Here is a 14,171-nt window from a genome sequence, read left to right as displayed (position 1 = left end):
AAAGTTTAAGCTATTTAAAAGTGAGTAAATTATATGAACAAACATTTCTCTACTAAAGATATACAAATGTGTGAACCACCTGGCACCCATGTAATCCCAGTGATTTGGGAGGCTGAGACAGGAGAATCACAGGTTCAAAGCCAGCCTCATTAATGGCAAGGCACTAAGCAACTCAGTAAGACCCTGTCTTTAAATAAAATATAAAATAGGGATGGGGATGAGGCTTAGTGGTCGAGTACCCCCAAGTTCACTCCCCGTACCAAGAAAAAAAAAAAAAGATACACAAATGGCCACAAACACATGAAAAGATAAGCAACATCAGTATCAGTAAAATGCAAATAAAAACTGCAGAGACACCAGTTCACACCCATTAGGATGGCTATAATCCAAAAGTTAGATAATAGCAAGTGTTGGCAAGAATGTAGAGAAATCAGAACCCTCATATAGAGCTGGCAGGGATGTAAAATGGTACAGTCTCTTTGGAAACCAGTTTGGCAGTTACTTAAACAGTTAAACAAAGTTACTACATGACCCAACCATTCTGCTCATAGGTATCTACAGAAGAAAAACAAAAACATTTATCCACAGAAAAACTTGTCCACAGACGTGCATAGCAGCATTATATATCACGGAAGGAATGGAAACAATCCAAATGTCCATCCACTGATGAATGGATAAACAAAATAAATATCCATAACTGGAATGTTCGCAATGAAAGGGAATGAAGTACTGATACGCAGTACTACCCAGAAGAACCTTAAAAATATCCTGTTAAGTGAAAGAAGTCAAATGCATAAGATCACATAGGATTACGATTCCACTTATATAAAATGCCCAGAATTGACAAATCCATGGAGGCAGAAAGTAGATTTTTGGTTGGTTAGAGGATAGGAAGGTTGGGAAAAATGATAGTTAAAAGATACAGGGTTTTGCCTGGTGTGGTGGCACATACCTGTAATCCTAGAGGTTCAGGAGACTGAGACAGGAGGATCACGAGTTCAAAGACAGCCTTGGCAACAGCGAGGTGCTAAGCAACTCAGTGAGACCCTGTCTCTAAATAAAGTACAAAATATGGCTGGGGATGTGGCTCAGTAGAGTGTCCCTGAGTTTGATTCTGCTGGTTATCAGTTCTGCTCCCTCACATGGTGAAGTACAACATTAGAGAAGTATGCTGAGGCAAGCATATAAAGCAGGGTTTATTTAAAAGGAGGTAACATGGACTTCTCCCTGGTGGGAGAAGGGGGCCATAGTTGGTATTCTGGTATCCCAAGAAGTGAAGGTGTTCTGCTTTTTTATATGTCCTAGGCTTCCTTTGTTCTCCTGCTCTGCTCTCTACCCCTTATCTCTCTCCTTCCTGCTTATGTAACTAGGCCCAGGAGGTGCTGAGTGGGATGGCCAAAAGGTGGGAAACAGGTGGGCTGGAGTGGCGGAGGAGGAGTGATCCAGGAAGGAAGGGGGCAGGAAGGGGGTGTGATTAACAACTCCTTCTAGGGAGGGACAATCCCTGGGACAGGTTACCTTAGCAACAGATTGGAGCAGGGGCCAGTTAGCTTGATAAGGGCTAAGAAAGGGCTCTGAAAGAATTAACATTCAATTCCTCCATTCTCTGGGTCTGACCCTTGCCTATCTGCCTAATTCTGGCTTCAATTTCAATACCCCTCTCCCCCCAAAAGGTAAAGGGTTTTAAAATTGTTTTAGATGTTGATGGACCTTTATTTTACATATTTATATGCAGTGCTGAGAATAGAACCCAGTGCCTCTCCTGTGCTAGCCAAGTGCTCTACCACGGAGCCACAACTCCAGCCCCAAGGGCTTGTTTTTGAGATGATGAAAATATTATAAAGTTGACTGGCCCAGCATGGTGGCATATGCCTGTAATCCCAGCGATTTAAGACACTGAGACAGGAAGATCACAAGCCTGGATTGCACAGCAAGACCCGGGGTGTGACTCAGTGGTAGAGGGTCTCTGGGTTCGAGCCCCAGTGATACTGCTGGTTATCGGTGACTGTGTTCGGCTCCCTCAAATGTTGAAGTCTGAACCCTAGAGAAGCACCCCGAGGCAAGCATAGAAAGCAGGGTTTATTTAGGAAGGGGTAACATAGACTTCTCCTGGGAGAGAGAAGGGGGCCATCGCTGGTGTCCTGGTATCCCAAGAAGCCAGGTGTTCTGACCTTTTTATATGTCCCAGGTTTCCTTTGTTCTCCTGCCCTCTTCCCCTTATCTTCCTCCTTCCCGAGTAATGACTAGGCCCAGGAATGCTTGGTGGGGTGGCTGAGAGGTAGGAAACAGGTGGGCTGAAGAGGGAAGGACAGGATGGTGCAGCCCCAGGACAAATTAATTATCAACTTTATATCTCCCTGTAGGGAAGGGCAATTCCTGGGACAGGTTACCTTAGCAACAGGTGGGAGCAGTGAGAAGTTCTTGATAAGGGTGGAGGAAGGGCTCTGAAGGAATTAACACTTCAGTCCCTCAGGGGACAGTCTCCAACTCCCCCACCCACCCACTCACTCACTCAAAATTGGCCTCCTTGATCTGACCTGACTCGATTTACCTATCTATACTTGACTACCTGTCTAATTCTGGCTTCACCAGTCGCACGCACACCCAAAAAATGTTGTGATAGCTGCATGTTATCTGTGGATATACTGGAATTGAACTGTATACCAAATGGGTGATTCATACTCTCTAGATTATATCTAATAAAACTGCTGTTTAAAAAAAAAAAAAATGAAAGCAAAAGCAAGGGGAAAAAATGAGCAAAAGTGAGGTGGGGCTGCCAGAGGGTGAGAGCAGATCTGTTTAAAGAGACTCAGCCAGCTGGGTGGAGGCACACGCCCTGCAAACCCAGGAACTCCAGAGCCTGAGGCAGGAGGATCACAAGTTCAAAGTCAATCTCAGCAATTAAAGAGGCCATAAACAACTTAGCGTGGCCCTGTCTCAAAATTTAAAAAATAAAATAAAAAGTGCTGGGGATGTGACTCCGTGGTTAAGCACCCCCAGATTCAATCCCTGGTACCAAAAAATAAAAAATAAAGAGACTCAGCAGGGAAGAAAACTGGGATTCTCAGCAACCTGGAGGTGAAGGGTTGGAAGCAGGGTATTTTGAGGGTCCAAGACAGAAATACAAGTGGAGGGAGGGTTTAACATGGACAGAAGGGCATTCTGCTTCTCCTACCTGAACTCGGGAGTGTAGGAGCTCCACTTTTGTGAATGCCTTGCTCCAAGTTGAAAAATTACCTCCTATCATAATGATATAGGAAGTTTGTTTTTCCTTGAGATAAAGCCAATAAGCCAACACAACTCCAATTTCCAGGTAAAGTCTGGATGAACCAATGTAACCAATAGTACTGTCAAGTTGTCTTATTTAAGGACTAGTTGTTTCTCTCAGAATGTGTGTAATCAATTGTACCCACTTGTCAATAGAAAAGGATGAGAATTCCTTCAGTCTTGGCAATTTCTTAACAGATTGCCTATGACACACATCACATTCTGGCTTAATGCTTATTCAATAATAAAAGTGTTTTCTGTCTTGACTATTTTTTTTGGAGAGGATTTCTGCATTGGGAGAAGATTTGGGTTTTTCACAGTTCTCAAGTTTGAACCTGCTCCCGGATGGAGCGTGCCTCACTCACAGCTCAAGCTGTTTAATAGCATTCTTTTCCACACTCAGCTTTCTCTTCCTTTGCCCCAACAAATTTGAGGATCATGCTACTCTGGCCCCAACTCCCTGGTCAGCCAGCCTGAGCCAGCTCCCAACCGGCTCTTAGGTGACCTGTCCCTTTAAGAGCACCCCCCTACTCCTCCCTGCTTGGGCGGATTTCCTCATCAGGGCCCAGCCCTTTAAAGCCACAGCGCCATCCTTCTAGCCGGATTTGCGGATGTGTGTCTAGCTGGAGGCACTGAGGGGCCCCGGTGCTAGCAGTAGGCAGAAGTGAGCTGTGACAGGTACACCTGGGTGTGGACCACTACCCAGGGTTCAAGAGGGACACGGAGCTGGGACAGGGAGGATCTTGAGAGAAAGCAAAGCCACTCTAGGCAGCCATGATGTGCCAGGCCCTGTAGCCAGCCCTCTCTGTCCCTTCTGAGGGAGGCATTATTCTCCCCCCTCACCCCCACCCCCGTACAGATAAGGAGGTGAGCTCAGAGCAGCTAGCTGGATTCCCCAGGGCCCCACAGCTAGCAAGCGCCAGAGGCAGGATCTGAACTCTGGTCAGTGAAACTCCAAAGCCTTGGTGGTCTATCTGCATCACCTGCTGGACCTGGTCCTGGCTTCTTTCCAAACTTCCTTTTCCCTGGGTTTTCCTGTGTGCAGTAGCACATGGGGAAGGAATGGGTCTCTCCTCATGCCCCCATACTTGACCTCCTTTCTCCTCCCAGGAGCTGCTTGGAGATGCTGCTATGGCTGCTGCTGCTGCTGCTGCCGCCGCTGTTCCTGCTCATCCTGCTGTTCCTGCTGCTGCTGCTGCCCCCATTGGCCATGCTAGGACAGAGGTCTCAGGAGGCTGACCTGTCCTGGCTTGCCAGCCTCCAGCACTGTGTAGCATGGAGGGTCCTGAGCTGGGCAGCCACCTGGCAGCAGCAGAGACTGGAACATAATACACTACACGTGGGCCAGAGCCAGCAGCAGGCCCTGATGTGGTGTCTGCAGAGAGCCCAGAGTCCCCTCTGTCCCCCCACAGAGAGCACAGGTGTGTTTCACAGGGTCTGGGGAGGTGAGCCAAACAGAAAGAAACCCCACAGGATAGTCATATTCCCGAACCTGAAGCCCCCTCCCCTGCCTCCAACACGCTGCCTGTGGCCTGGCCTGGAGACCTAACCAGGCCCTAGGATTGGCTTTCTTGTTCAGTATGGGTTTTCCCATCCAGGGCCTTGTATGTAGGTCCTCTCTCCAAACCTATTCCTGGGTCTCAACAATTTTTCTTGAAATTCTTGGGAAACTGTGGCTTCCTGAGGAGTTTCTGATGTCTTTGGAGGTACAGATATGAGCATCTTCCGGAATCATCTCCCTTTGACCAAAGTCAGCCAGGCTCCGGAGGAAGAAAATGGGAGGCAGCTCCTGCCTCCTACTTCAAACCAGTACCATGGGGAGGCCTCTCTGCAGGTAAACTGGAATGGCCAGAGCCCACCCCACAGAAACCCCTACTTACAGCCAAAGCCTCCCATTATGATAGGCAAAGAATGCCCAAACTGGTGGCTCCGGGTCTGGCCCTGTGGCCGGGCTGACAGCCTCTTTCCTCTCCCTCCAGGCCACTTTGCTGGGTCTGGTAGCCCTAAACAAGGCCTACCCAGAAGTGCTGGCTCCAGGAGGCACTGCCCGTGTGACCCCTACGTCCCCATGGCCCAGCCCCCTCCCCTGGCCTGGGCATATCCTGGACCAGGTGAGCCCCCCTGGAACCAAGGACCCTGGGGCCCTGCTGCTGGAAGCACTGAGGTCCCCGGGGCTGAAGGCACTGGAGGCCGGAACAGCAGTGGAACTCCTGGACGTCTTCTTGGCCTTGGAGGCTGATGGTGAAGAGCTGGCTGAGGCCATAGCTGCTGGGACCTCAGGAGTGCCTCTTCCCGGTCGGGCAGCTGAGCTACGGGAGGCTCTAGAGCAGGGACCCCGAGGATTGGCCCTTCGGCTCTGGCCAAAGCTGCAGGTGGTGGTGACTCTGGACGCAGGAGGCCAGGCTGAGGCTGTGGCTGCCCTTGGGGCCTTGTGGTGCCAAGGGCTAGCCTTCTTCTCTCCTGCTTACGCTGCTTCTGGAGGTCAGCTGGACGCAAGGGCAGTGAGGTGGGGTCGGGGCAGAGGCCACGCAGCTAGCTGCCATGTATGAGCCCCACATGCTCATCTTTTAATCCTCCCAGCACCCTGTGGAGTGGGGCTCAGCAGCTTGTCTATCTGATGGAAGCACTAAGGCTCCCCAGGCAGGAGTATTGCAAGCACCAATACATGCTCCAGCTCAGCTGCCTGCGGAGCCGCTGCACACGCTGCCTTTTCTAGTTAGGGCCTAAAGGCAGCAGCCTGAGCCCCGGGGAGACAGGAATGAGGGGTACAATGTTAGCAGCTCGGAGGATCAGGGCCTGGGCCCCAGGGTGAGGCCCCACCAGACGACAAGAGAGCTGCTCTCGCTCCCCACAGGGGCGGTGGGCCTAAACCTATGGCCAGAACAGCCCCAGGGGCTCTACGTGCTTCCCCCTGGACCCCCTTTTATTGAGCTGCTTCCAGTCGAGGAAGGAGCCCAAGAGGAGGCCCCGTCTACCCTTCTTCTGGCTGAGGCCCAAAGGGACAAGGAGTATGAGCTGGTGCTGACTGACCACATCAGGCTTGCCAGGTGACCACCTGCCCAGCTGCTGCAGCCTCAGGCTCTCTGATGCCCTCATTAGCACTCTGCTGGGGACAGGGCCTTGAGCTCACCCTCCCTCCCAATCCTACCCCATCAGGTGCCGCCTGGGTGATGTGGTACAAGTGGTTGGTGCCTATAATCAGTGTCCGATCGTCAGGTTCGTCTACAGGTAGGTGAGCCCAGGAGTGCTGAGGGGTTGTCCCTGTGCCTGGGCTCTACTGCCTCATGCTTCCTCCTCCCCAGGCTGGGCCAGGCCCTGAGTGTTAGAGGAGAAGTTACTGGAGAGAATGTGTTCTCTGAGGCCCTGGGCCAGGCGGTGGGCCAATGGCCAGGAGCCAAGCTGTTGGACCACATCTGTGTGGAGAGCAGCATTCTGGGTAAGCGTCTCCACTCGCTACTGCCTCCCATTCTTGAGTTGGCTGAACCCTCAACCCATACCTACAGTGCTAGGAGGCCTCTAAGAAGGAGATAAGACTCAGCTTCCTTTGCTATGCCTAACAAAAGTCCCTCTCCATATCTAACTCCCGTCCTTCCTGCTGTAGTTTCCACCCATTTTCTTTCCTGGTCTGTCCTCTATTTATAGTTAGGCTCTAGATTCCCCTCCATTCCCTACCCAAGAAATTCTCTTATCCCCCATGAACCTCAGAATGTGAAAGAACAGATGGAGCAGAGGGCGTTGGCTTTGGAAGCGCCCTATTCTCAGGAAGTGTGTGTGCCTGTGGGGTTTGTCCACAGATTCCTCTGAGGGCTCTGCTCCGCACTATGAGGTGTTTGTGGAGCTGAGGGGGCTAAGGAATCTGTCGGAGGAGAATCGAGACAAGGTAAAAGAGACAGGGATGGGGTCTGACTGCATGGCCCCAGGGTGCCATGGAGACAGGGCATGATGGGGAGAGGGAGGTAGGGGAGGAGAAATTCCTTTCTGGAGCTCTGGGGAGGGAGAGATGGGTCCCACGACCCTCTTGGCACACACTAAACTCACACACACATGCCAGGCGCAGTCATGCACATCTTATACACACCCTTGCGACCACACATCAGCCTCACTCAGGCCATTCTGCCCCCAGCTTGACCACTGTCTTCAGGAAGCCTCCCCTCGCTACAAGTCCCTGCGGTTCCGGGGCAGTGTGGGCCCTGCCAGAGTCCACCTGGTGGGGAAGGGGGCCTTCAGAGCCCTCCGGACAACGCTTGCTGCCTGCCCCTCGTCCTCCTTCCCTCCTGAGATGCCCCGGGTCCTTAGGCACAGGCATCTGGCCCAGTTCCTGCAGAGGAGGGTGGTGTCCTAACCTAGACTGCCTGGCTGTCTTTGGAGGTCGCCTTGCTCTTTCCTCTGGGGTCTCCCTGCATGGGGAGTTCTTGATCAGAGACCTTCACCTGCCATCAGCTTTTCAGAGCTGCTGGGCCTTAGAAAGACCTTCGCCGAGTTGGCCAGCTCTGAAGTGAAGGTTTGAAGGGTATAGCAGAGATCCCTGCCCATATCCCTCTGGGCCCCGCTAAAGGACACTTCAGTGCTTCCTGTGTCCCAGCTTGACAGTGCTCTCCGGCTATACCCTTGGGCCTGACTAGTGCACAGGGTGGGCTGAAGGTAGGGGGATGGGGTCATGGCCCCAGGAGCAACAGGAGTTGATGAATAAAGACCTCAGCACCATTGTTCCTAAGTGGGACAATTTTTATCTCTTGGGGTTCACCTTCCAGGTGGTGTTCCTGTCCTTTACAGCAATAACCCATTCACTGATGTTTCTGTTATCAGTTCTTCTTCTTCCCTGTTCCCTCATTGTATTTCCTGGATTTTCTCCCAAATAAACCATTTGCACCCAGATTCTTGACTCTGTTTCTGCTTTGGGGAAACTGTATAGGGTCCCTTCATGCTGCTCCTACTACAGCCTGCTAGCTGCTTTGCAGTGGGTCACCTTTCTGCTCTGAGATCTGGGGTTCCCCCTTACTCTTTGCTCTAGACTGGATTAGGCCCCAAGAGTGTGTGACATAGGATCCTTCAGGGACTCCCACCAGGGGCTAGGACAACCTAGCAGATACAGAGCCCTCTTTTGCCCTGCCTGTTGCCACTACCCCAACCTAAAGGTAGAGGAGCTGTTCCCAACTTCCCCTACCATGCCTTAGCACCAGTCCCTTTCCTGACCCAGCACCCACAAATCATTTTCATGGTAGGCAATGGGGAGCTATAATTCAAATCACAAAGTATCACTGTAGGAGGCAACCCCAGAGTCATCTGGGTTAAGTGTCCATAGCAATGGCGAAACATCCTCTTGAGGCTGTGAGACTTACCCCAGGCCCTGCAAGGCCTCCTCAAGAAGAGCACCACTTGGGGCTGGGGATGTGGCTCAAGCAGTAGTGTACTCCTTGGCATGCATGAGGCCCGGGTTCGATCCTCAGCACCACATACAAACAAAGATGTTGTGTCTGCCGAAAACTAAAAAAATAAATAAATAAATATTAAAAATTTCCAAAAAAAAAAAAGAAGAGCACCACTGCTCTGGATCAGCCATCCAGCTTCTAATTGGGCCTCTGAATTGCTTCTCAATCCCATGATCCTAGAGGCAGGCCTTCCTCCTACCCAACCAGCCCCCACATTATCCCATGACTCCTGATAAATCCTCCCTTGGTGGCTCCCCTTCTCCCATAGATGGAATACCAATCAACTTCACTGTAAGACCCTTGACCCAGGCTCTTACTTGTCCAGCCACCTTTTTCCCCTTGCTCACGAGAAAGCCTGGACTGTGAGGACCAGCCCATCCACATCCCATGTCGGGGAAGCACTGTCACTTCCAGGTATTTGCTCACATCATCCCTTCTCCCCCAACCTACCTGAAGGAAATCTGTTTTTCATTCAAGGCCTTCAAGGACTCCTACCCCACCCAGGTGGAAGGAATTGGCCCAACTTTACTGACATCTGCAGTAGTCCTTCCTTCTATGGAATTTTCCTTATGCCCAGACTGCTATCCCACTCCTTAAAAACAGGGTCATGTCCTAGGCACACAGTTGCTTCTGTGTCCACATGGGGCCCAGCCCAGAGCAGAAGCTCAGTAACAGTGCTCTGAATGAGAGAAGCTTGGGCCTGGAGGTGGTCACACCCTTCAGCCCACGGGGGCTCACTCCCTGGAGGGGGAGGAGTGGGATAACATCCCTCCCCTCTTGGCTGCCTGGCCCAGAAGACAGCAAGGGAGGAAGAAGCTTTCTACCAGCTTCTGGCAGAAACTAGACTTGGCTTCCTTTCCTCCCACTGCCCACCATAAGTCTCCAAGGTTTTCCATTGCGGAGGCTGGTGGAAGGGGCAGAAGGGAAAGAGAGCTGGGGGGAGGGAAAGGACAGCTCAGGAACCGTTTCCATGGAGGAAGAAGGCCCTGGAGCCTGACAGATCCCAATGACACGAAGTAATGCGGGGAGAAGTCTGCTGTGACTGCACTCCCCCAACACACGGTGGATAGTGGGTCTCACCACTGCCTCTTCTCCAACCCTTAATTAGCAGCCGCCCCCTCCCCCATTGTCCCAGGCCAGCGCCCCAGCCAAGGCCTCTTTTGTGCACTCAGATTCCTGGGTGCAAGGTGGCCTAATTAGTGCCCGGAGACCACCCCATCTCCAGGGAGCAGGCAGACAGGCAAGAGGGAGACCAGTGGCACAGTGATCCAGCGCTGGCCTCTGAATGCACGCCTCAGGGGCCATTCCTTGGGCCCAGCCTGGAGACGGCCCCCCTGCCCGATGCTAATCTTAGATTCGCCTTTGTCTAGCTCCAGAGTGGACGCAAGTACTCATCCCTTGCCTGCCACCTCGAAGCACTATAAACCCCATGCCCCTGGTAGCAGGTTGCAGTTGACAGCCTCAAGATTCCTGGCTACTTGGACCACTGCACTGCAGACACCTCCTTTCTAGAAGACCCCACGGAGAGCTCCAGACACCATGAACCTTCCCTCCACAAAGGTAAAGACCCAGGGACCAGGGAGGCTAGGAAAGTGCTTTCTCAAAGCGCTGTAGGATGACAAGAAAGCTGTCAAGACCAACAGTGTCTCCACTGTTGATCTTTCCTATGGGGGCTCTGAGGCAGAGACTCTTCTTAGACTCTTAGAAGTAAATCTGCCTTAGTTGTCACTGGGTCATTTTCTGTTTCCTAAGAGCTCATGTTTATTGACCATCTACTATGTGTCAGGTGCTGGGTTTACACCTGTCATCTTGTCATCCCCCCAGCAGCCCTGAATAGTAGGGATTATCTACTATCCAGTTTACAAGTGAAGAAACCTTGTCCGAAGACCGAGGGAAGCTGGTTCAATGCCATGGTGGTCAATTTCTCCTGCAAGGGAGCAGGCAGAGGAGACAACAGCTTGGAGTCCTGACTGTCCCCAATTTCCACACGTTGACCTTGGGGCAAAATGTGTGTGTTGGGGGAGGGGAGTGACACTAAATAGGGCCTCTGTTTTCTCCAAGTATCCAACTTCTTGTGCAGACAGAAATGCCTGTCTTCAGGTGGTAAACTTTGGAGATTCATTCTGACCAGGCCGACTCCCAAGGAAATGCTCATCATCCTGGTTTTCTCAGGATGAGCTGGCAAAGGAGCCAGTTTAGACAGCAAGGGCAAGGAAAACTAAGGGACAGTGAGGAATCAGCACAGGTCAGAAGCAGTCGCAAATCAAGCAGTGTAGGGCCTGGGTGTGAGGTGTGATTGTGGACCTGGAGAGAAGATCCTCAGCACCCTTTCTCCACCTCCCCAGGTCTCTTGGGCCGCTGTGTCTCTAGTTCTACTGCTGCTGCTGCCACCCGCGCTGCTGTCGCCTGGGGCGGTCGCGCAGCCTCTGCCCGACTGCTGTCGCCAGAAGACTTGCTCCTGCCGTCTCTACGAGCTGCTGCACGGCGCTGGCAATCACGCAGCCGGCATCCTCACGCTGGGCAAGCGACGGCCAGGGCCCCCGGGCCTCCAGGGCCGACTGCAGCGCCTCCTGCAGGCCAGCGGCAACCACGCAGCCGGCATCTTGACCATGGGCCGCCGCGCAGGCGCAGAGCCAGCGCTGCCTCCCTGTCCCGAGCGCCGCTGTCCTACCTCAGTCGCCGCAGCTACCGCTCCCAGGGGACCGTCTGGAGTCTGAGCCCTTCTTCAGTCCCTGTCCTGGTCCCATCCTTTCCCCTCTGTTCTCCAATGTCAGCCTCTAGAGAAACGGCAATAAAGATGAGTCTGTTCATGTGACTGGTCTCTGTTCCTCTGTGTCACGTCCAGCCCTCCAGGGGGCGGGAGGGTGGGGGGCTGAGATTGTGGCTTAGTGGCAGAGCGCTTGCCTGGCACTTAATAGGCACTGGTTCGATCTTCAACACCACATAAAAATAAATAAATAAAATAAAGATATTGTGTCCATCTACAACTAAAAAAAAAAAAAAAAAAAAAAAAGACAAGAGGATCTGGGAAGCAGCTCCTAGGAGAGACACCCAGGAGGGGTGGGAGAGCAAGAAGGCTGCACAGGACAACAGAATCCAGATGGAATGGCCTGGAATCCAGATGGAACTTGTGGGACTCAGTCTGCCCCAAAGGGAAGGCATATGAGCTTCAACAATGAATCTTCCAGAGTGGCTGCCGGGCGGGATAGAGTGTGAAAAGCAGTGACAGACCAAAAGGGAGGTGGATAAGTTTGCGCAGCCTGGATTGTGAAGGCCCTCACAAATCATCAGGCTTTGATCTTTATTCTGCAGTAATGGAAGTCATAAAAAGATTTTAAACAGAGGTGAGGCAAGGTTTTTCTGCAACTCTAGCCAAAGATGCCCATTTCCCCAAAATTAACATGTTTAAGTCCTAACCCCTAGCATTCAGAATGTGACAGTATTTGGAATCAGGGTTCCTTGCAGATGTAATCAGTTAAGATGAGGTCATACTAGGATCGAGTAAACTTCCAATTCACTATAAGTGGTGTTATAAAAGAGGAGAATTTGGACACAGAAATGCACACAGGAAGAATCTAAGTTAACATGTAAGTAGAGATTGGAGTGATGCATCTACAAGCTATGTAACACCAAAGATTGCCAGTAGCTAGGGGAAAGGCATGCAACAGATTCTACCTTACAGCCTTTGGAGAAAATCAACCCTGCCTTCACCTTGATCTTGGTTCAACATCTAGCCTCCAGAACGGTGAAGCAATAGATTTCTGTTGTTTAAGCCACCTGCTTTGTGGTAACTTTTTATGGCAGCCTAGGAAACTATTAGGACATTCAAAAGTAAAGACAAAAAGATGTGATACTTTTTAGCAATCTAACATCCCAGATAATGCCCAGCTTAAATCCTAAGAGGGGACTGGAGGGAGGTGTTTAAACTGCTTATCCAGGTTCCCATTTTTACTGGCTTAAGCTGCTTTGTCCCAGGAAGCAACCACACTCAGCCATAGAACTCTGCTTTCCCAATAATTTTCTGTTTAGGTAGTGAAAAAGTTTTGTGTCTGGGTCTTCTAATTTTCTCTTGTGGCTATACTGGGTCCTCTTGGAGAAAATTAAAGACTCTAATTCATGGGCTGGGGATGTAGTTCAGTGATAGAGTGCTTGCCTAGAATGTGCATAGACCCTATGTTCAATCCCTGGTATTAAAGAAAAAAGAATTTTCACCTGTGCACTCTTGAAGATTTGCAAACCGTGTCTCTGTTCTACACTTCAAAACTACCTTTGGCTGTCCCTAACTTGCCTCCCAGATTCTCTTCCACCTGAAAGGCAGCAGAGGAAAGTGGGTTAAATTAGGACTGTAAGAAGAGGGAGAACAAGAGGCACTCCCCCTTCAAGACACTCATTTGTGCCAATGATAGACATTAACCTTCAAAATACTCACAATAATTGCACAAGGTAAGAATTATGAGGGCTGGGGATGTGGCTCAACGGTAGCCCGCTCTCCTGGCATGCGTGCGGCCCCGGTTCGATCCTCAGCACCACATACAAACAAAGATGTTGTGTCTGCTGAAAACTAAAAAAAATAAATAAATATTAAAATTCTCTCTCTCTCTCTCTCTCTCTCTCTCTCTCTCTCTCTCTCTCTCTCTTTCTCTGTCTGTCTTTAAAATAAATAAATAAATAAAGCATTGCCAAAGGCAAAAAAAAAAAAAAAAGAATTATGAGCTCCATTTTACAGATGAGGAAAGCAAGTCTCTGAAAGGCTGTCAGACAAATAGTGTCCAGATCTAGGATTCTATGTGGCAGACTCCAAAACTCTTTTCATTTCAGCCCGCTGTGCTCAGAAGTAGAGCTTGCCAGGGTGCCCTACGTAAAATGAGGCAGAAGGCAAGAGCTACCTGCGTTTTCTAGGAGTTGGGGTTCCAAATCATCCCCTGTGTATTCCCATCCACAAAACTAGCCTCTTAACCCTTGGTATCTGACACTGGAGCATAGGGGGAATGCTGTGAAATATCCCAACTCCGGCAGGCGGCACTGTGTATCAGATACCAATTCCAGCGTGGGCAGCACGCGGGGGAAACCCATGGGGTGGAGCTACAGGAACAGCCAGGGAACCACGCGTGGGGGCGTGGCCACCATGGCAGGAGGGCGTGTCTGCTAACCAAGCCCTGCCCCACCACTTCTGGCCTCCCCTCCCGGTGGGCGTGTCTCCAATTCTTTCCCCGAGAGACACGCGTGGGCCGCTCCCCTCTGGGAGGAGGGGTGCTGGTATCGCTGGCCGCCCCTCCCCGTGTGGGGCACGTGGCGGGAGCGGGCCGAGCCCAGGGGAAAGAACCTGACCCGCAGGGAGGTGGGGGGACCGGGGCGGCGCCGAGCGAAGCTCAGAGCTACTGGGTTCTGAGCAGAGAGGCGGCTGCTGCGGCAGCGGCGGCGAGAGGGAGGGAAGGAGGCAGGCGGGCGCATGGGGTGCCCAGGTCCCGCCGGCAG

General features: G+C 51.5%; 2 protein-coding genes across 3 annotated transcripts; both read left to right on the top strand.

Annotated features, from left to right (window-relative positions):
* The first annotated feature begins 3,856 nt into the window (after positions 1 to 3,856).
* Positions 3,857 to 8,142, top strand: Ghdc (GH3 domain containing). 2 transcript variants are annotated; one of them, XM_026387100.2, is made up of 9 exons: positions 3,857 to 3,945; positions 4,378 to 4,688; positions 4,980 to 5,101; positions 5,247 to 5,748; positions 6,122 to 6,314; positions 6,424 to 6,495; positions 6,570 to 6,703; positions 7,062 to 7,147; positions 7,391 to 8,142. In XM_026387100.2, the coding sequence occupies exons 2-9, from the start codon at positions 4,391 to 4,393 to the stop codon at positions 7,607 to 7,609; spliced, it is 1,626 nt and encodes a 541-aa protein (XP_026242885.1). In that variant the 5' UTR covers positions 3,857 to 3,945; positions 4,378 to 4,390; the 3' UTR covers positions 7,610 to 8,142. The 2 variants fall into 2 exon arrangements, with proteins under 2 accessions (XP_026242885.1, XP_026242883.1); XM_026387098.2 differs by having other exon boundaries at positions 4,974 to 5,101.
* Positions 8,143 to 10,184: 2,042 nt separating this feature from the next.
* Hcrt (hypocretin neuropeptide precursor) lies at positions 10,185 to 11,413 on the top strand. The gene is made up of 2 exons (XM_026386694.1): positions 10,185 to 10,256; positions 11,042 to 11,413. The coding sequence occupies exons 1-2, from the start codon at positions 10,236 to 10,238 to the stop codon at positions 11,411 to 11,413; spliced, it is 393 nt and encodes a 130-aa protein (XP_026242479.1). The 5' UTR covers positions 10,185 to 10,235.
* Positions 11,414 to 14,171: the final 2,758 nt, after the last annotated feature.

The sequence above is a fragment of the Urocitellus parryii genome, chromosome 7, assembly GCF_045843805.1.
Source record: "Urocitellus parryii isolate mUroPar1 chromosome 7, mUroPar1.hap1, whole genome shotgun sequence".
Lineage (NCBI taxonomy): Eukaryota > Metazoa > Chordata > Mammalia > Rodentia > Sciuridae > Urocitellus > Urocitellus parryii.
This window is presented reverse-complemented; position numbering and strand designations above follow the sequence as displayed.

What these genes read in the sequence shown, in the direction of transcription:
- Ghdc (XM_026387098.2), top strand. Translation starts at nt 4,391, where the DNA reads ATGCTGCTATGGCTGCTGCTGCTGCTGCTGCCGCCGCTGTTCCTGCTC. An exon ending in TGCTTACGCTGCTTCTGGAG is followed by an intron (nt 5,749 to 6,121) that starts GTCAGCTGGACG and finishes CGCTCCCCACAG; the next exon opens with GGGCGGTGGGCCTAAACCTA. An exon ending in CGGAGGAGAATCGAGACAAG is followed by an intron (nt 7,148 to 7,390) that starts GTAAAAGAGACA and finishes TTCTGCCCCCAG; the next exon opens with CTTGACCACTGTCTTCAGGA.
- Hcrt (XM_026386694.1), top strand. Translation starts at nt 10,236, where the DNA reads ATGAACCTTCCCTCCACAAAG. An exon ending in TGAACCTTCCCTCCACAAAG is followed by an intron (nt 10,257 to 11,041) that starts GTAAAGACCCAG and finishes CCACCTCCCCAG; the next exon opens with GTCTCTTGGGCCGCTGTGTC.